General features: G+C 48.0%; 1 protein-coding gene across 6 annotated transcripts in view; it reads left to right on the forward strand.

Moving 5' to 3' along the window:
• The window catches only part of FAM168A (family with sequence similarity 168 member A), a 138260-nt gene extending 121510 nt beyond the window's left edge, over window positions 1-16750 (forward strand). For 3 of the 6 annotated variants that reach the window (XM_033145965.1, XM_033145960.1, XM_033145963.1), the window contains 5 exons: window positions 5644-5786; window positions 9258-9432; window positions 11826-11906; window positions 12405-12535; window positions 15991-16750. In XM_033145965.1, the coding sequence (XP_033001856.1) occupies window positions 5644-5786; window positions 9258-9432; window positions 11826-11906; window positions 12405-12517 (512 nt within the window). In that variant the 3' untranslated portion in view covers window positions 12518-12535; window positions 15991-16750. The remainder of the gene's footprint in view (window positions 1-5643; window positions 5787-9257; window positions 9433-11825; window positions 11907-12404; window positions 12536-15990) is intronic. The other 3 variants (XM_033145966.1, XM_033145962.1, XM_033145964.1) reach the window with 1 other exon arrangement.
• Window positions 16751-26085: the final 9335 nt, after the last annotated feature.

The following is a 26085-nucleotide window of genomic DNA, read 5'->3' on the forward strand; positions in this document are numbered from 1 at the left end:
ACCCAGGCTGCTTAACCCACCCAAAGATTTGCTGCATCATTTTGTACCAGCTGAAGTTCTCTTTAATAGGTTGTGGTCTTTGGGTTGGTAGCTGCATACACATACAGATTTTGGCTCGTTCCCAGAGATTTGTAGGGTAGGAGATACACAGTGCCTCTGTGGCAAGACTCGTCACAGCACCTTGTAGTTTATCTGCTCTGCTATAAGCCTGTGCAGTGCACTGTCATTTTGAAAATGGATGTGCTTCCACTCCCTCTGGGTTTTTAAGCTTTGGGTTGACTGTGATCCAAGGGAGGCGTGCTTCTGTTCCCCTGGGGAGTTGCGTTCATGTGTGTGTTCGTCATGGTTATTGGGTACAGTGCAGAGGAGGATGTTTCTGGGAGGTTCTGGTCTGAGAGATTTGTGAGATTCTGGCTTTAAACTGGAAGGTAGCTTTCAATTGATGTAGAGAAATTGGGGTTTGGCTTTTGCTGCCCAGCTCCCCAAGGGACTGATTCCCCTAAGTCGATGATCGGTCAGAGATTAATGGATGGAAGCGGGATCCAGAGATAGCAAGGCCGATCTTTATTTTTCTGTTGCAACAGAGTTCCCTCCCCTCCTTGCGAGACCAAGAACAAAGTGTGCAGGAACCTTCAAAGACTTTTGAAATTGCCCAACCCCTTAGCCAGAGACCACCCAAGAAGCATCCTACATACATCACAGAAGGAGGTGGCCTCCTTTGAGAGTGTTGCTTCTCTCCTGTATGTAAAGATAAAGCTAAAGGTAAAGGATCCCCTGACCATTAGGTCCAGTCGTGGACGACTCTGGGTTTGCGGCGCTCATCTCGCTTTACTTGCCAAGGGAGCCGGTGTACAGCTTCCGGGTCATGTGGCCAGCATGACTAAGCTGCTTCTGGCGAACCACAGCAGCGCACGGAAACGGGAGCTCACCCTGTCACAGGGATTCGAACCACCAACCTTCTGATTGGCAAGCCCTAGGCTCTGTGGTTTAACCCACAGCTCCACCCGCGTCCTGTCTGTCAAGGTGCCTGATTGCATTAACTTGGCAGCCTGACCATTCCTTTGAGATGGTAAATACTTTGGTTCCTGAATCCCTTATTTACAAACTTACACCTATTGATAGACTGCTTAGCTTAAGAGATACATGCCTGACTGGATTTGCCCCCTGCAGTCCAGGCAGTTTATTAACTGGTTTGCAAGTGAAAAAACAAATGGAAAGCTTTCCCCATCTCCTTCCTCCTCCTGCAGAAGAATACTTGAGGTCATTTTGGGAGAGACAAAATGACTTCAGGATTGTTCTGTTCATATGTCTGCCATGTGAGGGCATCCCAAATTTTGACAACACAGTATTGCTGTGATTCAGATACCAGAATGGTTTACCTGTGGTGTGATCCATGTGGCACTCAGTCTTATGAAGAATGAAACATGGATTCTGTTTCGCAGGCGTTGCACATTCCGTTTAGGGTTGCCAGACGATAGTGGTCTTGGAGCTAGATTGATCTTCTTCTTCTTCTTTGATCACTCGTAGCCGAGTAAGATTGTCTTCCATGAACACCATCTTAACAGTGAGTCCGTAAGTGACTGTGGAGGCCAATTCTGGATCCACACGTCCTTCCACAGTGGGGACACAGGTTTCTGGGCAGGAGTTGATCACGGTGAGGGTTTGCCAAGCGTGCCTTCCTCTTAGCACGTTTCTCCCTTGCGTCCTGAGGTCAAGTGTCTTCAAAACCCATGACACCTTTGGAAAGGCTGTTCTCCAATTGGAGCGCTCGCAGGAAAGTGTTTCCCAATTGTTGGTGTTTATACTACATTTTTTAGTACCAACCTGATAAGCCTAAACTGGCTCCCATCCAGATATCTTTTAGCTATGCTTGGATATTTGGTTGACAAATGCAACCTTAAGAGGTCTCTCTCTCCCACCCACCCACCCACCCCTAAAAACCCATTGTTTGCTAATTATTCTCTGCAAGACAGCCTTCCTGTGGTTTTGTGTTGACGTCCCAGATTTCTCTTTTCAGGCAAGGTTGCTCCTTTCTATTTTTCTGCATGTTTGCAAAGAGCAAGTCCTTCTGTTTTTCATAGGAGCCGAGCAGATGCAATGCTTCTGTCAATAATGCAAATGGGCCTGTAGAGAGAGCAGAGGTGCATACAAAGCTGTCAGAGAAATCTCTGCTAGGCTAAGGTGACCTTTGGTGCTACAGGACCGCCTAGTCTCTGCAAGGAGTTTGGAGATCTCCCTTCCCTACTTGCTCCTGCCACTTTGACCCTGTTCAGCAGGTGTGGCTGCCAAGTCCTTTGTCTAAAAGGAGCTCCTGTTAATTTCAGATGTGAAGAAGAGAATAAGGCAGGCCTGGTGCTGTGTGTTTGCTTTGCTTACAGGCTAAGGCAGACCAATTAATGACTCTGCTTGCAGCCTCTTCCTGCCAAGTCTGTGTGCCTGGAAACATAAGTGTTGGAAGGGTGCCTGTTTTTAATCACGCAGAGTCTGCCGCCGACAAAACCCGAGTCCTCAAATAATAACATTGGGTGGCATGCATGTTGTACCTGGAAAAAAAACATCATGTCAGATGCCTCTGGTAACTGGCCTGCGCTCACATTCCCTAGGCCATCTGGAGCAGCTTTTGCAGTTGTAGTAGTAGTAGTAATAATAATAATAATAATAATAATAATTCTGCACACACACACACACACACACACACATGCAGAATCAATAATAAATGCTTTTGCAATATTTATTTACAGTGGTACCTTGGTTCTCAAACTTGATCCATTCCAGAAGTCCGTTCCAAAACCAAAGCGTTCCAAAACTAAGGCACATTTTCCCATACAAAGTAATGAAAAATGGATTAATCCGTTCCAGACTTTAATCCGTTCCCCTAAAACAGCAATTTAACATGAATTTTGCTACCTAACAAGACCATTGATCTGTAAAATGAAAAAAAAATGTACTGTGCTATGAAATAAATAAGACAGTATTGTAGATGATAAAAATTAAAATTATTATTTTTTCTTACCTGCCCTGATGTTAGTCATTGTTTGGATGGGGGGAGGCTTTTATCCATTTCCTCAGTCACACAATCAATCAATCAATCAATCAATCAATCAGTTACTGAACTGGGATCCACACAGTTACAAAAATGAATTAACCAAAAAGCCTCAAAAACAAAAACGTGAAATAAATAGCAAAAACAAAATCCGGAAACCCATTTGACTTCTGAAATGTTCGAAAACCAGCTTCTGATTGGTGCAGGTGCCCCGGAAACAATAGTCGACAGCCGCATCGGACATTCGGCTTCCGAAAAACATTCAAAAACCTGAACACTTCCGGGTTTTTGGCATTTGAGAATCAAGACGTTTGAGAAACCAAGGTACCACTGTATTTAGAAAACCAGCCCTCCCCTCCAGTGCATTTACTTCCATCAGTGCAGAGTGCAATAATAATAAAAAATGAACCTGTTCGACAAAAGAAATATGACAGCACTGTGAAAATGGAAGCAGTGGAACAACGTGCCTTCTTTCTCCCTGTGGTCTGCATTGCATGGGTTGATATTAGGAATGGGGGTGGTGGTTGGTGAATGTGTGTGATTTGAGATTCAGAATACGGTAGCCCACATCTTCATTTGGTTCCATCGGGGAAGAAGTGGGCTGAAAGAGAATCGTTAACTTCTAGCAAGTTTGAGGACCCACCTCCCTCCTCATCCTGGGATTCCAGTAGTGTTGGCAAATACCTGTCCCAGGAATGTGACTGAAGAGTGGTATGGAAATACTTAGGATAAATAAAATAGCAGGAATGGTAAAGGTAAAGGTACCCCTGACTGTTAGGTCCAGTCGCGGACGACTCTGGGGTTGCGGCGCTCATTTCGCTCTATAGGCCGAGGGAGCCGGTGTTTGTCCACAGACAACCTCCGGGTCATGTGGCCAGCATGACTAAGCCGCTTCTGGCGAACCAGAGCAGCACACGCAAACGCCGTTTACCTTCCCGCCGGAGCGGTACCTATTTATCTACTTGCACTTTGACGTGCTTTTGAACTGCTAGGTTGGCAGGAGCAGGGATCGAGCAACGGGAGCTCACCCCACAGCGGCACCCACGTCCCAGCAGAAATGGTAGTTCGGCAATATCTGGGCCAAAGATTCCCCCCATTTTTTGTGGGGGTGGGGATGAAGGTGGACTTAGGAGAGAAGCTGTGCAGCTCAGGCACAAGCCAGGATCCCAAGAAACATGAATCGCATTCTCTGAGCCTAGAGAGTTGGTTTTTTCATCCCATGCTGCTCACCAAATGCTCTTCAAACGGTGAAGGGAGGAGGAGATTTGAAACTAGTTTGTGATATAGCATGGAGCCTAAGGAGCAAGCGGGGGTTGGGGGCGTAGGAGGGAGAAGCCTGGGCTAGCACAAGCTCCTCCTGTTAGCCTAAGCCAGGGGTCAGCAAACTTTTTCAGCTGTGGACCGGTCCACCGTCCCTCAGACCATGTGGTGGGCCGGACTATTTTTTGGGGAGGGGGGGAATGAACAAATTCCTATGCCCCACAAATAACCCAGAGATGCATTTTAAATAAAAGCACACATTCTATTCATGTAAAAACATGCTGATTCCCGGACGGTCCGTGGGCCAGATTGAGAAGGCAATTGGGCCGCATCCGGCCCACGGGCCTTAGGTTGCCTACCCCTGGCCTAAGCAGTCTTTGGATCCTAGTAAATACATTGTGGTATTCATTGTACTAAAAAACAATGCTGAAAGCTCAATGCCCAAGTGCTCCGCTCAAGTCCTGGCTGCATGTGGAGTTGCACAAAATCCCACTTGCAAGCCTAGTAATCACTGAGGTTCTGATCCTGCCCCTGTTCCTGGCGCTCGATATTTGGCCTTTGTTGTGTTAACTTCCATATAAGCCCCATGCCGTGCGGAGAGGTGGCAGCGGCACCCACTCTGGGTTCCTAAGTGGTTTTTGCCTTGTCTTCTAATTATGCCGTTGATGGCACACACTGCAACAGATGCTTTGTTAAATACCTCTATCTTGGAATAGCCCACTCAGTTCGTTCCAGGATGCTAATAGCATCTCCCTGACAATGTGCAGCTGCGCTCAGAGAAACACTGCCCGTGTTCGTGGCGGCAGGATTCATCCAGCCTGAGAGGCTTCTCATGCCCAAAATCTCAAAATTGGTTTGTTAATGCTGGGTCTGACTCTGAGGTCAGTGAAAAGGAAGGCAATTATGTGCCTCTTGGAGGAAATTACTGTATTTGCCATCTGTTTCCTGCAGTTCAGTGTTCTTTTGCCTCACTTTCAGATTTTGGATGATTTTTGCATTTGCACAATTGAGCTCACAATGGACATGAACTGGACGCCTTCGTCACCCTCCGGGGGGGCGGGGTGTGTGTGGAAAGCAACACTTACCTAATTTGGGGCACGTTTTCAAGTCCGCTTAACTCTTGTTAGCTGCTGTATTGCTATGAAACATCATTTTGTGCTTTGGGCATCTTTTTTTTTTTAAGAACAGTAACAATCGCATTCTTATGGATGCAGCAGTTGCTTTGGGGCTGTTTGGAATGAGGCCTGCCTCTTTCTGAGGAAGCCAGAAACAAGCTAGGTGGTCGGTGAAGATTGCTTAACCTCCCAGATTGATGGGCCTTGCTTTTTGTTTCTCAACAGGGTATACCGCTGGAACGCCCTACAAGGTCCCTCCCACCCAGAGCAACAGCGCACCTCCTCCATATTCTCCATCTCCGAATCCTTACCAAACCGCTATGTACCCCATCCGAAGTGCCTATCCGCAGCAGAACCTGTATGCCCAAGTGAGTACAACTGGCAGCCACAGTGATGTCAAACAACAAGAACAAACACAGGGCCTAAAAGCGACCGCTGTTTTGTAACTCTGCTAATCTAAGCGTAAGGTAAAGGTAAAGGGACCCCTGACCGTTAGGTCCAGTCACAGACGACTCTGGGGTTGCGGTGCTCATCTTGCTTTGATGGCCGAGAGAGCCGGCGTACAGCTTCTGGGTCATGTGGCCAGCATGACTAAGCCGCTTCTGGCGAACCAGAGCAGCGCACGGAAACGCCGTTTACCTTCCCGCCAGAGCGGTACCTATTTATCTACTTGCACTTGACGTGCTTTCAAACTGCTAGGTTGGTAGGAGCTGGGACCGAGCAACGGGAGCTCACCCTGTCGTGAGGATTTGAACCACCGACCTTCTTATCGGCAAGCCCTAGGCTCTGTGGTTTGGACCACAGTGCCACTCGCGTCCCAATCTAAGCGTAGAAAATGAAATTTAATTTAATTGGAAAAATCTGAATGTTCTATGTCATGCCTAAAACACAGTGATTTGGCATACCTCCCTTGGGAGGATATCCTGTAATGATGGTGGCATCATTAAGATCCTAAGAAGAATGCTGTTGGATCTGAACAGAGGTGCAGCTAGTCTAGCATCCGTTTATCACAGTGGCCATTCAGATGCCTCTTCTGGGAAGTTCTCAAGCAGGAACTAAGGCAAGAGCCCTCTCCCCACCTGTAATTTCAAGCACTCAGTGTTCAGTGCTGGAGGTAGTCCCCAGCCATCAGGGCTAGTAGTCATTTGATAGTTTTATCCTCTGCGAATTTGTCCTTTTAAATAGGCCTCCAAATCAGCTAGGGTGGCTGCTGAACTTTTGGATGACAAAGGGGGGGGGGGGGTCAAAGGTGTGCTAAAAGAGGAAAAGAAGACCGCAGAGAAGCTGAATTAATTCTTTGCCTCTGTTTCTGCAGTGGAAGGTGTAGGGAAGATCCCTGTACCTGAAGCAACTTTCTTAGGAAAGGGAAGCCTCAGCAACTGAGGCTAATAGTTGTGAGATGAGATGAGATTCCTGGCCTCGTTGACTAATTGAAAAGGAACAGATCACTGGGTCTGGATGGTATCCACTGAAGACTCAGAATGTGAAATGGCCTTTCTTTTAACAAATACGCACAAACTTGTCCCTAACATCAGCCTCTATGGCTGAAGACTGGAAAGTGGGCACTGTACAGCTGGTTTTTACAGGGTGGTTAACATATTGCGGGAAAGCTCATGGAAAGCATAATTAAGAATAAGTTACTAAGCATGTAGAACAGGGGTTAGCAAGGTTTTCCAGCCATGGGCCAGATCATTCCCACGGAGATCGTCCGTGGGCCGGACATGCGCAGCGCAATGCCGAAAATCGCTTCTGCGCATGCCCAGACGCCAAAAATTGCACCTGTGCAGAAGCAATTTCCAGCATCTGGGCATGTGCAGATGCCATTTCCGGCACCAATCGGTGAGTCAATGCACAGCGCTGCGCCGGTTTAGCGCGGGGCATGGGGGACTTGCCATGCGGGTGACTCAGTGAGTGGGCGGTCTTTGCGGGCCGCATCCGGCCCATGGGCCGGAGGTTGCCAACCTCTGATGTAGAAGGACAAGCCTTGCAAAGAAGAACAAGCCTGGCTTCTGCAAGCCAAAATCCTGTCTTCCTCACTCTTTGAGAGTGTCAATAAGCATACAGATAGAGGTGATCTAGTAGGCATTTTGTACCTCACCAAAGATTCCTTAGTAAGCTTAGCAGTTAAGGGAAGAGCATAGGCTGCCTTATGGATCAGTAACTGGTTAAAGAATAGGAAGCAGGAATGGAGGGATATAAGAAGTGGGGTTCCTCAAAGAACATTTTTGGTGCTTTTTAATGTTGTTGATGAATGACCTGAAGTTAGGTCTGAACAGTGAGGTGGCCAAGTTTGCTATTGATGCCAATTTGTTCAGGGTGGTAAGGGGGGAAAAGGGGATTGCAAGGAGGATCTCTCCAAACTGGGCAAACAGGCATTAAAATTTCAAATGGGATTCAGTGTCAGTAAGTGTGAAGTGATGCACAGTGAGGCAAAAAATATCCTTACAGTGTGTGTGTGTGTGTGTGTGTGTGTGTGTGTGTACACACACACACACAACACACACACACACACACACACACACACACACACACACAATGAGGTCTGAACTGGCGATGGTAGCTGAGTGAAGATGTCAACCCATAACTCAGCAGCCATGAAAAGGCAAGTTCCATGGTAAGGATCATAGGGAAAGGAACAGAGAATAAGAATGCCAGTATCAGAATGTTGTGGAACGCTTGTGTACAATTCCATCACATAGGATATTGTAGAGCTGGAAAAGTTCCATTAAAGGGTAACCAAAATGATGAAGAAGTTGGAGCAACTCCCCTGGGAGGAACAGTTAAAATACTTGAGTCTTTTTAGTAGGCAATTCAGGACATGATAGAGATTATTTGTAGTGTGGAGAAGATGCATAGAGGTAGGTTTCCTCCCTTTCTCGTAACACTAGAACTTGTGGACATCCAGCGAAGCTGAATTTTGGAAGATTCAGGAGGATTAAGGCAAAAGGAAGCTGTCCACACACATAAGAGAGAGAACAGGCAGACAAACCACTTTCCAAAACACATAGTAGATGAGAGGAATGCCAAACTTGCTTTGTCCTTACTCTTGCTAAATGAAGGATGTGCTGCTCTGCTACATCCACTAAAACATGGCATAATCTGGGGTGTGCAGAGAGATTACTCACATGCCTTTTGGAAACATCAGTAGAAATTGCAGCATATCTGTTTTACCAGACAAAAAGGTCTTTGATATGCTCCTTGTAGTTGTGATGCACAGTACAGCTAGACAGTGGTGCTATAACCTAATGAATGGGCACTGTACAAAGATTAAAAATGGCAGGCCCTGCCCACAGGCATACAATTGAAAGACAGATTAAATTGAATTGAAGGAGCCAAGTGACTTGAGGACTGTGTGGCAGTGTCCAAAACTCCCGTTGTTCCAGGCGCATTTTGCGACAGGGAATTTCATTAGCGCGAGCAGTTTCTGAGCTTTGGGTGCGGTACTGCACCTAAGATTTCAGATTAAAACTGCAGAATGGAAGGAAAGGGGGACCTTTTTCTGCCTCCCCACTTCCAGCCAGTCTCTGAAGACTGGAGAAGAGACCCTCTTAAGAAGATTAGGGGCAGGTGGGGCAGGGGAAGAACTGGACCATGAACATAATATCTTAGCTGCAGTTCATTCATTTTCAGCTTTGTATTCTTGTTATAAAAAAGTGTGCCTAGGCATTCCATTGTTGCTCCCGTAACCTCTGTTTAAGGTGCCATTTAGTTCCTAGCTTCCCTATCTCAGTTTCTAACGCCACTGTGTGGTGCTGGTCTGTCCTACATGGTTGCCAATTTTTTAAAAAGCCAACCTCTGCTGAAATGTGTTTCTCCTCCCCTACCCCCTTTCCGAACAGGGAGCATATTATACACAGCCCATGTATACGGCACAGCCTCATGTCATCCACCACACCACCGTGGTCCAGCCAAACAGCATCCCGTCTGCTATTTATCCAGCTCCTGTGGCTGCCCCAAGGACTAATGGCGTGGCCATGGGGATGGTAGCTGGGACCACCATGGCAATGTCAGCAGGTGAGAACTAAATGGAAATAAACCGTGTCCTGTTAACCCTTGCAGTAGAGCAGCCTTTGCCAGTGTGGCGCCTTCCATGTGCTCCCTGTGGAACTAGAACTCCCATGCAGCACAGTACCACCTTGGGCAAAGGCTGCAGTACAGCTTGCATGAAACCACAACTGTGTTGTCCTGTTTGCAACTCCTAAACTGTATTTGCGGGTCTGTCTCTGTCTGCCACAGTTCCAGGACATTGCGGGGAATTTGGATTTCTAAGCATCACGCCTTTCTGCTAAGGAGAGCCAGTGTGGTGTAGTGGTTAAGAGTGGTAGACTCGTAATCTGGGGAACCGGGTGTGCGTCTCTGCTCCTCCACATGCAGCTGCTGGGTGACCTTGGACTAGTTACACTTCTCTGAAGTCTCTCAGCCCCACTCACCTCACAGGGTGTTTGTTGTGGGGGAGGAAGGGAAAGGAGAATGTTAGCCGCTTTGAGACTCCTTCGGGTAGTGAAAAGTGGGATATCAAATCCAAACTCTTCTTCTTCTAAGCAAAGCCCTGCCCAAAGTTCCTTTTCTTGTGGCTGTGAAAATATTATTGGAAAGCTGGCAGCCACATGAGACCTCTGAACCTAGAGTGGGTGGCAGATTTCCAACCGTTGGGTGTTGGACTTAAACTTTCTGGACTCCTTTTGTCTCCCCACGACTAGTAAAAAGGATAAAATTATAAATGATCAGAAAGGCTGCTAATTTGATGGACTGGCATCTCTGCCACCAGCCAGCCCTTAAGCCCATTTCAGTTGTTTCTGCCCCTCTTTCTGGAAGGATGAGCCTGGGACCAGGACAGCTGCCCGAACCAGAAGACTCTGTTATACAACTCACCCCACACAAGCCTATTAAAAGTGCATCAGCATGCCACTTTGGGCCCCCAGGTTTGGCTGAAAAGTGGGGTGCTGACAAGACAGATTCATCCCATTTAAAAAGTAGAACAGATGATGCGAAATTTGGAGAAATCGTGCCAGTGCATTTGATTGCTGCAAAATTTATTCGGCTCACAGGATTTAGCTTTTCCGAGTGCAGAAGTCAGATAGGCCCCCACTGACGGGAACCAATTCCTTCTAAGAGCTTCTTCATGCCTGCTGCCGAGTCCCTCTGGTTTTGTTCCCGGTCCTGCATGGAACTGTAATAAACCAAAGTTCTCCCAATACACCACCAGGTCACCTTTCCTGTTAAGCTCTTTGTTTCAACAAAGCGAGGCATTTCGCTCTGCTGGCACTCTTTGATTTGCTTGCCGTGCCTTCATAGAGTTTTAAAGTTGGAAGGGACTGTGGAAGTCATATAGTTGACCCCACCCCACCTCCAGTCAGTGAAGGATGCTGGTGCTACACCATCCCTGACAGGTGGCCGCCCAGCCTCTGCATAAATGCCCCCAGTGTCCAACTGACCTTGTTTGACCTTGCCTGCCTTGCTACCCTCAGTGTCTGTTCATCGGCTAGAACATGCTGCCTTGCAGGGCAGGAGGTGGGATTGGCCTCCCACAGCACCGGTGGTTTTTCCAGGCTGGAATGAGCAGCGCAGAGCTCATTCGGAGTCCCTCGGCTAGGAGAACGAGCCAGGGTTCACCCAGCACCACGATTGCCCGGTTGTCAGAAAGAGCAGCGTTGTGCAGCAGAGAGAAAGCTAGCACCCTCCCCACCCCGCCCGCCAGCCCCTTTCCAGATGGAAAGATGACCAGGCGGGTTTCTGTTCTGAAAGTGCCCTGTCTGGGTGGGGGTAAGCTGGTGTCAGGATGCTGTTGGTGCTTCCCATGAGTAACGACCCGCAACTCCAGATCTGTATATTTACAGTACTTTATTATACAGATATGTACAAGAGAGAGAAACAGTCCGTGCGACCATTCAGTCACTTTCAGATCCCGGAAGTGGCGCTCTACATGAACGCCCCCCCCCCAGGAATCTGGGAACCCTTGATCTTTCCCTCCCTCCCTTCCGCTTGATCCCCCTGCGCTCTTGGGGTGACGGGACTACCAACCTCCGCTCTGTTCCCGATCTGCTCATGTGGCGTGGGGGCTCTCTAGACTGCAACACCCCCTCCTCCATCGCTGCCTTGCGACGTTTCAGCCCATTGGGCTCGTCACTGGGCTCGTCACTGCCTCCTGGTGGTTCCCTGACATCCGGGCTCTAAAGTAGATGAAAGCCGAGGATTGACAGCCAAGCGATCTTTTCAAAAGCTTCCCCATTTGCGGGGAAGCGGCAGCTCTTGAAACGTCGCCAGCAAACCTCTTGATGCAGCTTGGGGGTGGGCAGGACAAGCATTCACTGAAATGTACGCACTTTGTTATGTTGCTAATTGTGCAAAAATGCCTGAGACCAGCGGGACGGTTAAGCTGAAGTAAAATGGCCTCCTTTATCTGCCAGCTCCTGCCCCGCCCCCTCCTCCCCCAGTGAAGGTCTATTTGTTTGGTTACAACTCGGGTGCAACTTTGCACATGCTCGGAGGTAAGGGATCGGATATTCTGCATGGCCTGTTCCAACAGGGGTGCCCAGGGATTTCATCTGTGCCATGCTGCATCCCCGGGCGTAATTCCCCAAGTTGGACCCTGAAGGGCAAGATCCGCCAGCCCCGCAGGAGGAAACCTTTGTGTCACACAGGCCTCTGGCTGCTTCTGCAGTCTCCCCACCCCTCCCTCCGCCAGCTCACAGGAGCTTAGTCCACAGGTGTGTGAATGCTCGCAAGGGATTCATGCCAGAGAGCCAACCATACAATCATAGCATTGTCAAGGGGGAAGGGATGCCAAGGGTCATCTGCTCTCTCCCCCCAACCCGCCCCCGCAATGCAGGAATCACAGCTAAGCCAAGCCGCACGTGCCAGGGAGATCACGCTCCCACTTCCTCTGGGGCCCTCGGTTCAGAATCCACTTCTGACACCTGCTTGAGGGGCCGGGATGCAGCGCCTTGTGCCCCCCTCCCGCCTGACCCCCTCTCTTGCCGTTGCAGGCACTTTGCTGACCACCCCTCAACACACTGCCATCGGAGCACATCCAGTCTCGGTGCCAACGTACAGGGCTCAAGGGACCCCTGCCTACAGCTACGTACCTCCACATTGGTAATCCCATTGGCCAAGCCACGTAAGTTGTTGCAAACGCCTGCAGGGACCTTCCCCCCCCCCCAGGTCGTGGGGAGGGGGGCGGGCTGCATTTGGAATGCTTCTCCAGAGGCCAGTCGGCCGTAGTCTGATATATGAGTCCGGAGTCCCAAAAGGCAACTTCCCCAAATGAGACCGGAAATCCAAAACGCAACTTTCGCTTTGGGCTAAGGATGAAGCCAGGAGCCAGCTTTTAAGTGGCTTCCCACCAGGGTGGATTTGATTTAAATCAAATCAATTTAAATCACTAGTCAGTAAGTCTTGATTTAATTTTTTTTTTTAAACAGAAAGACTCATTCCTTGCTGGTATCATCTTAATATTTACAACCTGGTGAAGGTTTCGTTTTTGGAATAATGAATTTTCAGAGTAGTTTTTACAGTTATGCGAATTAATTACTGAAACTGTTTATATTTGGACAACTTTTCTGCTGTACTTTATTGGAAGGAGAAAATTAATCATTTCCTTAATAACAATTTAAACAATTTATTTGACTAAAACAATAACATTATAGCATATGTGTCCATGTTTGTTAACTGATGTGGTTAAACATTAAAAAAAAACAGACTGAGTTTTAGCACTCATGAAAAACTTAAATCCTTATTTCCTGATGAATATAATATAACTTAAATAGAAAACTATCTTTAGAAATATTTTCCTTCAAAAGCATTTTATTTTAAAAATCCAATTTAATCTTTTTTTTTTAAAAAAAAAAACCCTCCCCCCCCAAAAAAAATCGGGGTTTTTTTCAAATCCACCCTGGTTCTCACCTTCAGGGTTTCAAAGGAAATATTTGTCTGTACGTGCAGGTGGTGAGGAATTGCTTCCCCCCACAACCCAGCAATGAGAAGCAGCACAAGAACCGTTGCAAGGCAGACAGGAGGAGGCCTGAGCCTCCCTTTGCAGATGGCCGAAGTCTCCCTCGGAGGCATTTTGAGACCCCATTGCTCTAGAACAGGCACGCACAACTCCCAAGAGACTGCGATCTACTCCCAGTATAAAAAAACTGGCAGTGATCTACCCATTGTCATCGGCAGGAGTTGTTGAGCTATTTTTGGGGGGCGGGGGGAGAGTTGTGCAGCTTTTTTGGGAATCAACCTAGAACACCTCCGCAATCGACCTGTAGATGGCGATCGACCTGTTGGACATGCCTGCTCTAGAACAAGGCCCATCGAACTCTGCTGAAGTCGGCTCTGCTCCCAGTCTTTCTGCATGCACCACCAACCTTTTACCAGTTTCCAGGCACATCCGGCTGCTGTGGATTTTGCATAGCCCTCCCTGTGCGGAGTGGGAGACCCACTGGGCTTTCTGCTAAGAGGTGCAGAAGATCAAGGGGTGCATTTATTTATTATTTACTTGTTCATCATAAAATATTTTTGTATCACAAAAGAACATTAAAGCAGCTTACAGCAATAGTGTATTCAGGGGAAAGCACAATGGGGAGGTATAATATTCAAGAGCCCAAGGAAATCCCCCTCTCTGTTGCCTTCTGAATCATGCCTGATGGGACTACAGGTGTCATGAAAGTCTACTCTGACCTATAGTTAGCAGAGTAAAAACTTAAGCACGATGCTGGATTCCCAAAAAGTAGACCAGAGGCAATTGTATTTCATCCAACAGAGCTGTACTACTACTGAAGGCAAATGAGCATAATGGTCACAAATCCAAAACGTTCAGGATTGGCACTGTCCATAAGAATTCCAGTTGCAGCAGGCTTAAATTAAACTTACAATAACTTATAATAAGACTAAACCTCAACACTAAGCATAGAAACTACACCAGAAGCGAGGGAGGGAGGGAGAGAGAGAGAGAGAGAGAGAAAGAAAGAAAGAAAGAAAGAAAGAAAGAAAGAAAGAAAGAAAGAAAGAAAGAAAGAGGCTCCTTCTGGCCTTACTATTACAGTCAGTGTGACCTTGACAGAAAACAGTTTAAGCCCACTGTACTCAGCTTCTCGGAAGGAATAACCCAAACATCATGAACCTTTTGCTTATTTCTTTCACACAGAGCAGCTTCCAGAACCCTCTTGAATTAATTAGAATAGGAAAGATCTCTACACATTTCTGTTACTAAGAAATGCAAACTGACAACAAGATCACATTGGCTTTGGAGAGGATAGGAACTGGACGCATTTGTGTGGGGTGTGTGCACTCGCTCGCAAACACACAAAACTCTTCCTCCTAAGCAGGGTCGATTTTTGCCAAGAGAAAGGAGCAATGGCAGAATTATTTCTTTCTTTAGAGAATGGAAACAGACAGAAGTGTTACAAGCCAAAGTTCCTCCACCTGCATCAGTCGGAGAGGTTTCCGATTGCTGCCACAGGGTGCATCAGTCAGAACAGGACCTTCAGCAGAGGAGGGCAAGGAAGACTTTAACATGAGGCAGCAAATCGGGCAGGAGGAGTTAAATATAACCTCCCTCTTACCAAGAGATCTTACGTTCAGGTCACAGGCGCTGTTACTCAGGCCAGCTTAGAAGAGGCGCTGCTCCTTCACCTGCCCCTTCAGCTTTTGATAGGAGTGCATAGGTGAGTCTGATCTGAAATATCAGAAGTTAGGACCATTGAATGGTGGGAGCTGGCAGAGTGCAACCCCCCACCCCCTGCGGGTGACCAGCAGCCCACTCTCCCACTCTCCCTTCAAAAACTGCACTGTCCATAAGAACGAAGAGGGCTGATCCAGATGTCATACACAGGATGGAAATGGATGAACACCTGTAAATTTGCTTCCTAGCAGCATCGGTGTTGTTGCTCATCCCACGTTCCCCCTCTAGCAAACAGGCTGTGCAGGTTTTTGCCTTTTCTTTCAATAAAACCTGCGCAATCTGTTTGACCGGAGGCGCAACGGTGGGATGAAACAAACGCTAGTGTGGTGGCAGGATGGGACGTGGAATTTCTTTCAGACTGTTTTCAAAAGAATTCCACCATTCACAATTGGGTAATACTTTTAGTAACTCCAAGCCCCTACCCCCCCAAATAAACCTGACCATTTGGTTGGTCCTTCAAAAAGCCTTGACCAACGGTGAGTTTGGGAGTTGTTGTAGCTTTGCTGGTCTATAAGGAGTGGGGAAACCATGTTTGCTTGCCTTCAAAATGGTAGTGTCTCCAGTTGCCACATAGAAACTCATAACCATAGTTAGATCTTGGGGTTCGGGGCACCCTGGGTGTGAATTTGCGGCACTGTCCTAAATGCTTCCGTTCTTCTGGCAGCCCACATCTGACATGCAAAACTCCTCTGAGGTTGTTAAATTGAGCCTCTGCATACAGATGCACCTACTTAGCTGGGGGGGGGGGACCCCCAGCCTCGCAGGCAAAGGTGTCGACTGGGTGGAAGAGTGAAATCTGTTAAATGCTGGGTCCCTGATGGGAGAGATCCAGCCTTGCCCGTCTCTGCGTTGCTGCTTCTAACTTCCGTCCTATCGTTTTCTTTCTCTCTTTCCGGCAGATCTGGAGTCAAACATTGTATGCAACAACTCAAGTCTTACATGGGTGCTGGAGCAGCTGTCCCAAGTCTGTTAGCAAGAACAAAAACAAAAGAAGTGCAAGGGTCACTTTATGCATTCTGTAGGGTTTAATTTTTTCTTTTTCTTTTTTGTAAAAGCCACTTCCCTACCATAGCCCCATTCTCTCGCTGCCACTGCCTTTCTCCTCTCCTCTCCGCCCCCCTCTCAGAATTGTATCATGCCACCCACTGATGCTGAGCAATATTCATGCTTTTGAATCCCCCTCTTCCTCCCCCTTCCACCCCCCCCCAGTCTTCATCTTCCTCTCTCCCCCAGTTCCATGTCGCAAGTGTCTCCCGATGTCATGCATTTCACCCAGAGTCTAATTTTGTTTTTTTTTAATACTAGCAAAAATGATTGACTGGTGATGTTCAGGGTTTCAGAGTGAAAAAGCACAGTGCTGGCAGGCTGGCAGGCTTCTCTCCCCCCCTTCCCCCTTTTCAGTTTCATTGATATCTACCTACCTATCTGTCTATATCTGTATCTTCAATTGTTCCATCTTCCACAACATGACATGGGAAAATTGGCGTCTTCCAGATAATGTGTCGGAATTAGATTTACAGTTCATTATCTGCGTTGAAATGTGGAGCTCATTCCTTCATTTACAGGAGCAGGCAAAAGGATGAATGGCATGTCAGGCCACCCCCGCCCCTCGTGTCACAGGAAGCAGGAAAGCTGCTAACTATTCAGAGGGTGTTTTTTTTAAAACCTGGGTTTATTTTTAAATTGTGACGTCCCCCCTGTCTTCCCCTGCTCCACAGGAAGAGGAAATGGGGGGTGGGGGGCGGACTTGCATAGAACCTTAAGTGAGCAAGAGGTCATTCTGTTGGTGTTTATGGCCATCTGACCGTGTTCTGGATTCAGAGAGGAGAATGATTGGGAGCTTGGTGGGGAGATCAAGTGAGAGAGGTTGGCAAGTTAACGCTTGGCGTTACAGGTAGGGAAGTTGGGAAGAGAGGAGATGTGTGTGTTTTTTAACCCGTTGGGCTTCAGCCGCTGCTTCCACAGAGCGCAACAAAGGAGAGACTGAGCTGGTCTCTGTTTCACGGCCGGTCTGCACAGTCAAAACAAGTGAAGTGGCATTTCAATAAATTCACCCCATCCCTCCCTTTCGGCTTCTCTAGTTCGGCACGTGCGGAAGTATCCGAGGCATTGGGATGCACTGAGCAGCTGCAGCTCCCGTTCGCGGCACTCGGCATTTTTTACCACGAATTCGCACAAGACATATTCCCAGCATACCAGTTCGGTTGTGTGAATTGGCCCGAGGATGCGTGGAGCCGACTGGGTCTGGGGAACGTGTGTGGGGCTTCTTTTTAGTATGAACCCGAATGAATGCAACTAACCGTGGATGTGATTGGAGAGGTTAAGCGAGCATCGCTGTGGGCCTGAAAGTGGGGGGGGGGGTGCAGTTCCTTTGAATTTTCATTGTGGGGCACCTTGGTGGGAAGATTTGCTGCCTCCTAGTTGGGATGGCTGCCCACAGGGCAAAAAGGGTGGGCAGTAGGTCAGGTAGAAGGGACAGGCCGGGCCCATCGCGATAAGGGCGGCCCAGAGCAAGTAGGGTTTAAATATGTGATAGCCCAAGTAAGGGAGGTTGTCTAGAAGTGCTAGACACAGGACAGGCTCTTCTGCTGCCACCAGGTGGGGTGGGCAGAGCAAGGACAGTCGGGGGAATGTAGCAAATTTTGGAGAGATGCGTATGCAGCTGGACATTAAGCAGAACTGCCGCTCCAGCATTTCATTTGTTTGCTTTCAACAGAGATGAATTGAGCTAGGATTTCCTCTGCTCCACCATATCCTCTAGGCTTTTTAAAAGGGCACAGGCCGCAACAGGCGGGTGTGCCACTGCACAACATCTCTTAAGTTTTAGCCTGGATCCCTTTGTGCCGTGTGTGTGTGTGTGTGTGTGGCACTGAGATCTCTCTGGGCGCATGAGGCAGCACTTGTAGGGCGTTTGGCTGGGTGGAAAGTCTACTCCTCTGGCAGGATTGGGTTCTGGGCTTCCTGGGAACGTCCTGGGAGATCTCCGTTCACCTGGGATGCCCCTGGGATCTTCTTTGTCAGATTAACTGCAGCCCTGGTGTCATGTGGCTTCTGATGAAAGGTCTCTGGGGAGAGCATTAATCGGAAGGGAACTCCTTTCCAACACACAGGGGTAGGGAATGCGGTGCCCTGTGGGTGCCCATCAGCTCCAGCCAGCGTGGCCAATAGAGCACCATGTCAGCTGCCCCCACTCTAGAGAAGTAGCCGGGCTAAAAAGCACCTGCCAAAGGAGAGAGAAAACAGAATAGTTTAAATAGAAAGCTGTCAGAGAAATTGTGTGGTGGAAGGGAAACAATGTGTTCGCATCCGTGGAGGGTGCCATCTCTTGATTTCAGGTAGAGACCTCTGCTGGCTTGTTAGATCTGTGCCCAGGAAGCAGCCGTTGGTTCCTGACAAGTCAGCATCTTGCCTTGGTCCCTGGGTGTTGCTGGAGGCAGATTCTGGGAGCAGTGCAAGCTTCAAGTAGCTGGAGGTTGGCTGGGGCAGAGCTTGCAGCCCTGGCAAGGAGCCCAGGCAAACAGCTGAAGCAAAGCATGGTTTGCCAGCTAGCATATCTCCCAGGGGCGAAAGGCGGCGAGGTGGGGGGTGGGGGTGGGATAGGCTTTGGAGTGCAGTGGGCAGCCTTGTGGTTTGCATCCGGGACATGGCAGGGCAGTGAGAATAGGGAGTCTCAGCGCTCTACAGGAGACAGCAGTATGAAGCTGATGGACAGCCCTAGATGAGAAACCTGCTCACTGGCGCCATGGATCACCTGCAGCCGGAAGGAGTTAGAGACACCAAAAGTGAGAGGGTGCAAATGTTTCAGGCTGAATAAACTGGAAGGGACGATGGTGTGTCTGTTCTCCACCTGGCTGTACCACTGGGCTCCAAGCAGCATCTCTGTCTGGAACCCTGGAACCTTTTGTGCAGGGCCTTGTGCTTTCTCAGCCACCCTGGCCAGCTGCTGCTGAAGCTGGAGCCGTTGCCCTGTGGAGTTCCTTAGGCAGGAAGGGGCCCGTAGAGCTGCGAAAGCAAAGAGCACCCAGGAGACCCAAATGTCCAGTTCAAAGCCTCCGTCTTCTGAGCCAAAATACCAGGCGGGCAGGGCTGAGGGGAGCCTCTCTACAGGCACAGTTCCATGGGGTTCTGCCCTGTTCACCTGACACTGGTTGCTCCATACAGAATGGTTTCTGGCTTGCGCCAGGTGTAAAGCACAAGAACCTCGTTGCTGATGGGGACCTCTACGAAGGCTGTGGAAAAAATCGGCTGTGAGAGTTTACCAGGGGCCTCTTTGGTCCTCAGTGCATCTCTTGTAGTGTGCAGAACAAAGGCAATCATTTTTGAAAACTCTGGTTCCCCCCACCCCCACCAATCATTGTGGTTGTTTCATTTAACGTACAGAGCTGTGAAGAAATTGCCCCATCCCACCCCTAATTTTTGGAATCCTTTCTACAAATACCTTTGGGTCCATCATTCTGAAGGACAACTAACTTGTCTGGGTGGTCCAGGGTGTGTGTGGGACCCTTCTGTGCTGGGGAAGGAGCTGTGCCAAAGGGGGCTAGCTGGAAGCCAGGCTCCCTACTCCTGCCACCCCTTTTCTTGGGTGCCGCCCCATCCAATGGCAACAGAAGTACCGCTGCTTGGGAGGCGATGGCGTTGTGGAAAGCACCCTTCCGCTCTGGCAGGCAGCCCTCTTTGTACCTTGGCTATTTCTACAGCGCTTGGTCCGTATAAGCATGGCTTCTGCCGTTACCTGCCCAGCAACCACCCTGCGCATCAGGAAACATTTCATGCTTTAGGTTTTATGGCCAAGCAGGGAAGTGAACCCGTCTTCCCTTACACTGAAAGGCAGGGAGCGACTACAGATCCTCCCCTCGAGATGGATCCAAGGCTCAGAGGGTCTACGCAGGGCTGAGAAGTCACTGGAGAACCAAATTCTACCACCTAGGGCCACATGGCCTGCTTGTTCTGTGCAGGTTGTTGTGGATGGTGGCGGTGGGGGTTTATATTTTTAACCAATGGCCCTCATTTTCACCCTCTCTTTACTTTCTGCTCCTCCTCCTCCTCCTCCTCCTCCTAGCAGTACCCACTGTGAGGGCGGTGGATCTGCTTGGCAGCAGCTGAGGCTTCCTGAAAACCTGGCCTTACGAAGGCAGCTCGAAGTAATTGGGATCCAGTGTTTAGCTAATGCAAGTAATCTTTGGAGTTTCTGTTTGTATATAGCTGTATAAAGTTAGAGCCTTTGAATCTTGGCTGGAAAGCATTTGGGGAGAGCAGTGCTAGGTTGGGGAAGGCAAGGAGGTCAGCGAAGGGCCAGGGAATGATGTCTGCTATGAAATTGTGTGTGTGTGTGTGTGTGTGTGTGTGTGTGTGTGTGTGTTGTAGCCAGGTGCCATCGTAAGGCAGTCCCTTTTGCTGCTTCTGTTGGCTCTAGATTGCAACATCACCTTTTTTTTTGTTTTGGCATTTCAAGAATCCATTGCACCCTCTCCCTTTCCCCGTGAATAATGAAACCAAGAAAATGTTGTGACGATCTCCGCCAGTGCTAGTTCCTGCTGCGAAACTGACCCCACAGAATAACCTTTATTTTAAAAATCTTGTACTTGGAAATGACCGAACCACGGAAGAATGCATATTAATCATTGTACTGGCCCAAAGCCCACCTTGAAGCACCTCGGAGGTGCCTCCCAACTGCGACTCCAGGAAAACGGAACAGTGTGTGCGAGTATTTGCTCCTGTATTTTATGAACCATAATAACTTAGTCAATTTTTTATTTTTTATTATTTTTTATTTGCAGTTCAGATATGTAATTTAAAAGGCGCTTTTTACCATAAGTGTTATTTAAGGTTGTTTTTTTTTAATGATTGATGTTAATTATTCTTCACTAGAGGAATTTTATGGTTGAACTGGTTGGAAGCTTCTTCAAGCTACAGGGAGCACTTCAGAACACAAGTCTGTGGGCTTTCGCTGATCGACAGGAGTTTGTTGGGTGGCTCCCCCTACAAAAAGAGAGAGAGAGAGAGAGAGAGAGAGAGAGAGAGAGAGAGGAAAGAGAAAGCAAAAACGTGCTAATGGTTTTTTGAAAACACACACACACACAATCTCAGCTGTGAATTCTGAGATGTGAATTCAGAATACCATCATTAAGTGGCAATTGCAACGATCACATGTTGGCATTGGGCACTGTGTAATATTCTTGAGGGGTGCCTGTGTACAGATAGATCCATGAGAATACTGGCACCACGATGCCATCTGAACCTAGTCAGTCTCCTAACAGCAAAAAAAAAAACCTGTCTCCCCTGCAAAAAAACAACAACACCTGGGCCTCTCCACACCCCAAAATACCTATGTATTATTTTTTAGCAATCCGCTATTCCTCAGCGCCGTCCCTTGGCACTGCAGCAGTATCCTTTCCCCCATTTAATGCCCGGGGGTCCAAACCACATAAGGACCGCAAGAAGGAGCTTGGTGCTGGGCCCATGTCCGTATTCAACTTGCAAAAAAGAAAAAGAAAAAAGCTTGCATTTTGGGTGCTGGCAAAGTGTGGTTTCCCTGGAAGGAAAATGCCCAGATTTCCTGCAGCAGCAAACAGTTGTGCATCGATTGCATGCCCGCAGACAAGACAGTCTGTGAAAGGGCGTTCTTTGTCAAATCAGTAACGTTCCTGAGCCCAGTCCCCAGACGTGCACACACAGGGCTCCTATTGTGGGCTGTGACAGATGGGTCTCCATGGATGTGCATGGAAATCTTGCTCGATTGCACGCAGTGCGACCATAGACATTCCCATGGGAACAGCAGAGCTGACTTTCCGAGCAAACCTCCATCTCCTTGGCAGTTGTTTAAAAAGATCCCCCCCCCCATTTGCTTTAGTGCCGTAGACAATTTTGTTCAGGTGAAGTTAAATCTGCACTTTTTATACATCTTTTTTAAACACACACATACAAAAACCCTTGAGCTAGAAATTACCTTTCAAAGGAACAAATCCACCAGCTTAAAATAGCAATAAGGACCATGAAATATCACGCAGTTACCTTTTTAAAAGCTCTCAGGCAATTCATTCGAGTGAGAGGATTTTGGGGTGAGCCACTTACATTGCACCTAGTTTGCATTTCCCATCTTGGCACCAGCCAAAGCTTTGTGGGACCATTCTGGTGTGACCTCTTATTTGTCATGCCAAATTTGGTGTTGACATTCCTTTCAAACAAACAAACGAAACCACCATGGGTTGGGATTGTGTCTGTCCTCACTTAGTATTTTTAGGGCTTCGGATAGACCAGCCAAGGTGACCTGTGAGGATCCATTCAGTCGGGCAGAGTCGTTCATCGAGTGGGTCGGATGTCTTTTCTCTGCCGTGGGCTGCGACAGCCTTCCAGAAGTTTTGAGTTCCCCCCAGTGCCAGCCAGCGCTATGTGAGTTGTAGGCCACCGGGCGGGGGGAGGCTGTGCTTCGCGGGACCATTCTCAGCATCCTTTAGCAACATCTCTCTCTCTGTGGCAAAGTAATTTTCACTTGTGTTTCCCTCTAAGGAGCTCAGGCCATGTTCCACTTTAATCTCACAGCACCCCGCGAGGTAGGCTAGTCTGGCCAACAGTAACCTGTGTTTTGCAATCGAGTGAGGATTTGTAGGTGAGAAGACTGCACCCAACAAACAAGGGGAACGTACACTGGCTGCTTAAAAACCATGCAAAAAATGCCCAGCTTTTGACGTTTCCAAAGAGGGGCCACATGTGGGTTTCCCTCAGCCCCTTTGAACTATGAATAGTTCCCTGTTAGCAAACCTGGCAGGCACTATAAGGGCCCATCTACACTTCCGCTTGTCCCATGATTTGTACTCGGGGGCCCGAGAGGGAGTTTTTTTCCCCCCTTGAGCTTTTCCCAGGAAAACCCACAGGTAACTGCTGAATCGGAAGAAACGCCAATTGGGTTTTTCTGCGGATTGCCACTGCGGGTTTTTCCCCAGGGAAAGTACAGGAACCAAAAGGAGAGAGAGCCTATTGGGCCCTTCCTAGAAATCTTGGAAGCAAATGGAAGTGTGGATGTTCTCTAAGGCTGGATGGATTCCTACTAGCTGGCAGAACCATGACTTGGCATTTGTTGGCCTTGAACCTCTGCTGGCTATTTGTCCCGCCAAGCTGTCTCTCCTCTCCCACTGCCCTCACGCCCACTTTGGCCTGGCACCTTCCTAAAATTTGAAAACTGGTTCCATCTTTTGCTTATGCAAAGGGAAGGCTTTTGGGGAGGGGAGTTCTTATCGTGTCACTTTTGAGCAAATGTAGCCACCAATAAAACCCCAAACATCTCTCTCCCCACCCCCCAGCCTTTCTTGGGTTTCCATAGCAGAGAACTTTGGCTCCTAGAATGTCGACTTTTGGGAGGGCAGGTGGAGACAAGAGGCAGCTCTGGGATTTCATTTGCTTTGTTTGTTTTAAAATAATAATAATAATTATGGACTCCACAGGTTGGACAACCTGGTTTTTAAATTTTCATTGGAAACGGAACAAAAACAAAATATAAAATTAATAGTCTTCCAAGTTTTAAATCCAAGGACTTAACAATGGGCACAGAGAGAGGAGCCTTTGAGATTTATGTCAGAAAGCCCCACAGCCTCAACTTGTGAATATGAAGTGTAAATCTGTATTATTATTATTATTATTATTATTATTATTATTATTATTATTATTATTTTGTTCTGAGGATCAGTTAGTGATCTCCCTGAGACAAATTTAAGCCAAGAGTTTGTAACTGTATGATATTTACTGTAAGATGTAGAACATTCAATAACTATTAAAATGTTTCCAAAAAAAAGAATGCCTTGAGTATCTTTCAATAATATTTTTTTAACGTGTTTTAATTTAGTTTAATTTTTCTTTAAATTACCCGGGATATTTCTCCAAAGAAACTCAAAGCAGCTTACAAGCATGAAACAATCACCATCCCTGCAGGAACCAAAAGACCTTCAAATTAGTAAGTTAAAACTTCCCAACCTCTCTGTGCTACAACCATCTCGCCCATTGGGCTGCTGGGTAGACTTCCATCATCTGCCATGTTTATTCAGAAATGCCCCAATAGCAGAGTCGCTGTTTCAAGCGGAGATTTGGGTCTGTGGCTTCACTTGGCACATTAGAAAATAGAGAGGTCTGCCTTAAACCAGGGAGAAACAGCAAACAAAACACTGCCGTCAGATAAAATATTATCTACCGGGCAGGTAAAAGCCTAATCAGAATTGTGGAGTTGGAAGGGACCACCAGGGTCATCTAGGCCAGCCCCTTGCAATAGCAGGAGTCTTTCACCCAATGTGGGGCTCGAACCCACAGCATAGAGTTTTAAGAGTCCCTTGCTCTGCTGCCTGAACTTCCTGCAGGAGGAACTTTCTGACACTGAGCTGGGAGGCGTTGGGCTCTCTTTGGAGGTTTCCAAGCAGAGGTTGGGTGTCCATCTGTTAGGGATTCTGGGGGGGCCAAGGCAGGGGTTGGACTGGGTGACCTTTGGGATCCCGCCCAGCTCTACAATTCTGTAAGAGCAGAAGCAGGGGATCCGATCTCCCTAGGCCAGAGTGCCGAGCAAAAGTAAGGGACTCAGAGGAGGAGTCTAGGTTTATCATCTCACAGCAAGCGCCACCTGCCGGATCGTCTGGGCCAGTGCAGTCTACCATTGCCAGAGGGTAGGTAACCGTGTCTGCTAGCCGAAGAGTCGTGTGATGTCCTAAAGATTTGTACATTTGTTACGCTAGGGTCTGCTTCATCAGCTTATGCCGCAAGGCTCTAATGTGGTTTCAGGTCACTGTTGCACATTTTGGAAGTGGGCCTGCCTAGGGCTGGATTTCGGTTTGATGAGGCCCTAAACTACTAAAGGTAATGGGGCCCTTTATATGTCCAGCTGTCCTTTGTCAACAACAAATGGTTGCTTTTGTGTGTGTGTGTGTGTGTGTTTTGAATATATGCTACATGGTAATTTATGGACCTAAAGGTAAAGGGACCCCTGACCATTAGGTCCAGTCGTGTCCAACTCTGGGGTTGCGGTGCTCATCTTGCTTTACTGGCCGAGGGAGCCGGTGTACAGCTTCCGGGTCATGTGGCCAGCATGACAGAGCCGCTTCTGGTGAACCAGAGCAGCGCACGGAAACGCTGTTTACCTTCCCGCCGGAGTGGTACCTATTTATCTACTTGCACTTTGACGTGCTTTTGAACTGTTAGGTGGGCAGGAGCTGGGACCAAGCAACGGGAGCTCACCCCGTTGCGGGGATTCGAACCGCTGACCTTCTGATCAGCAAGCCCTAGGCTCTGTGGTTTAACCCACAGCGCCACCTGCGTCCCTAATTTATGGACCTAATAGGTATCTAAAGCCATTTGCACATGTTGCCATACAGCCAGTCCATGCAGAATGTAGGTACCCTATATATAGAAAGGAGCAAACCATTGATATTTTAGGGAGCCCACACAACACAAAACACTGTTGCTGTATGTAGGTTTTGTTTTATTTGTTTTTAATCTTATATTTTGGGAATGTACATCCAGTTTGTTTTTTCCTTTAATTTTGTTTAGGGCCCCCCAAGAGAATGGGGCCCTAAGCTATAGCTTGTTTAGCTTATACGTAAATCTGGCACTGTGCCTGCCCACTCACCCTGTATGCCTTAAGGGAGCCTTCCTAACCTGGTGCCTTCCAGCTCCTTATGGTAGAATCGTAGAATTGTAGAGTTGGAAGGGACCCCCAGAGTCATCTAGTCCAACCCCCTTCAATGCAGGAATCTCAGCTAAAATAGCCTCCCCAAAGATTTGTTGTGTATGGGAATTTGGACAGTGGATATGAAGCTGTTGGTGTGTAATTTGCCGATACATCAAACGTTCAACTTGGGGAGGGGAGAGAATTTTAAACCGTAGAGAAATAATTCACTCAACCTGGTTGTAGAAGCTGGACGTGCAGGGGAAAAAATACCACATCCAAACTCTGTGCCACCCTCATTTGCACGTTGGATAGAGCTGTACTCGACATTTTGTTGTACCTGTTGGAATAGGTT

The sequence above is a fragment of the Lacerta agilis genome, chromosome 4, assembly GCF_009819535.1.
Source record: "Lacerta agilis isolate rLacAgi1 chromosome 4, rLacAgi1.pri, whole genome shotgun sequence".
Lineage (NCBI taxonomy): Eukaryota > Metazoa > Chordata > Lepidosauria > Squamata > Lacertidae > Lacerta > Lacerta agilis.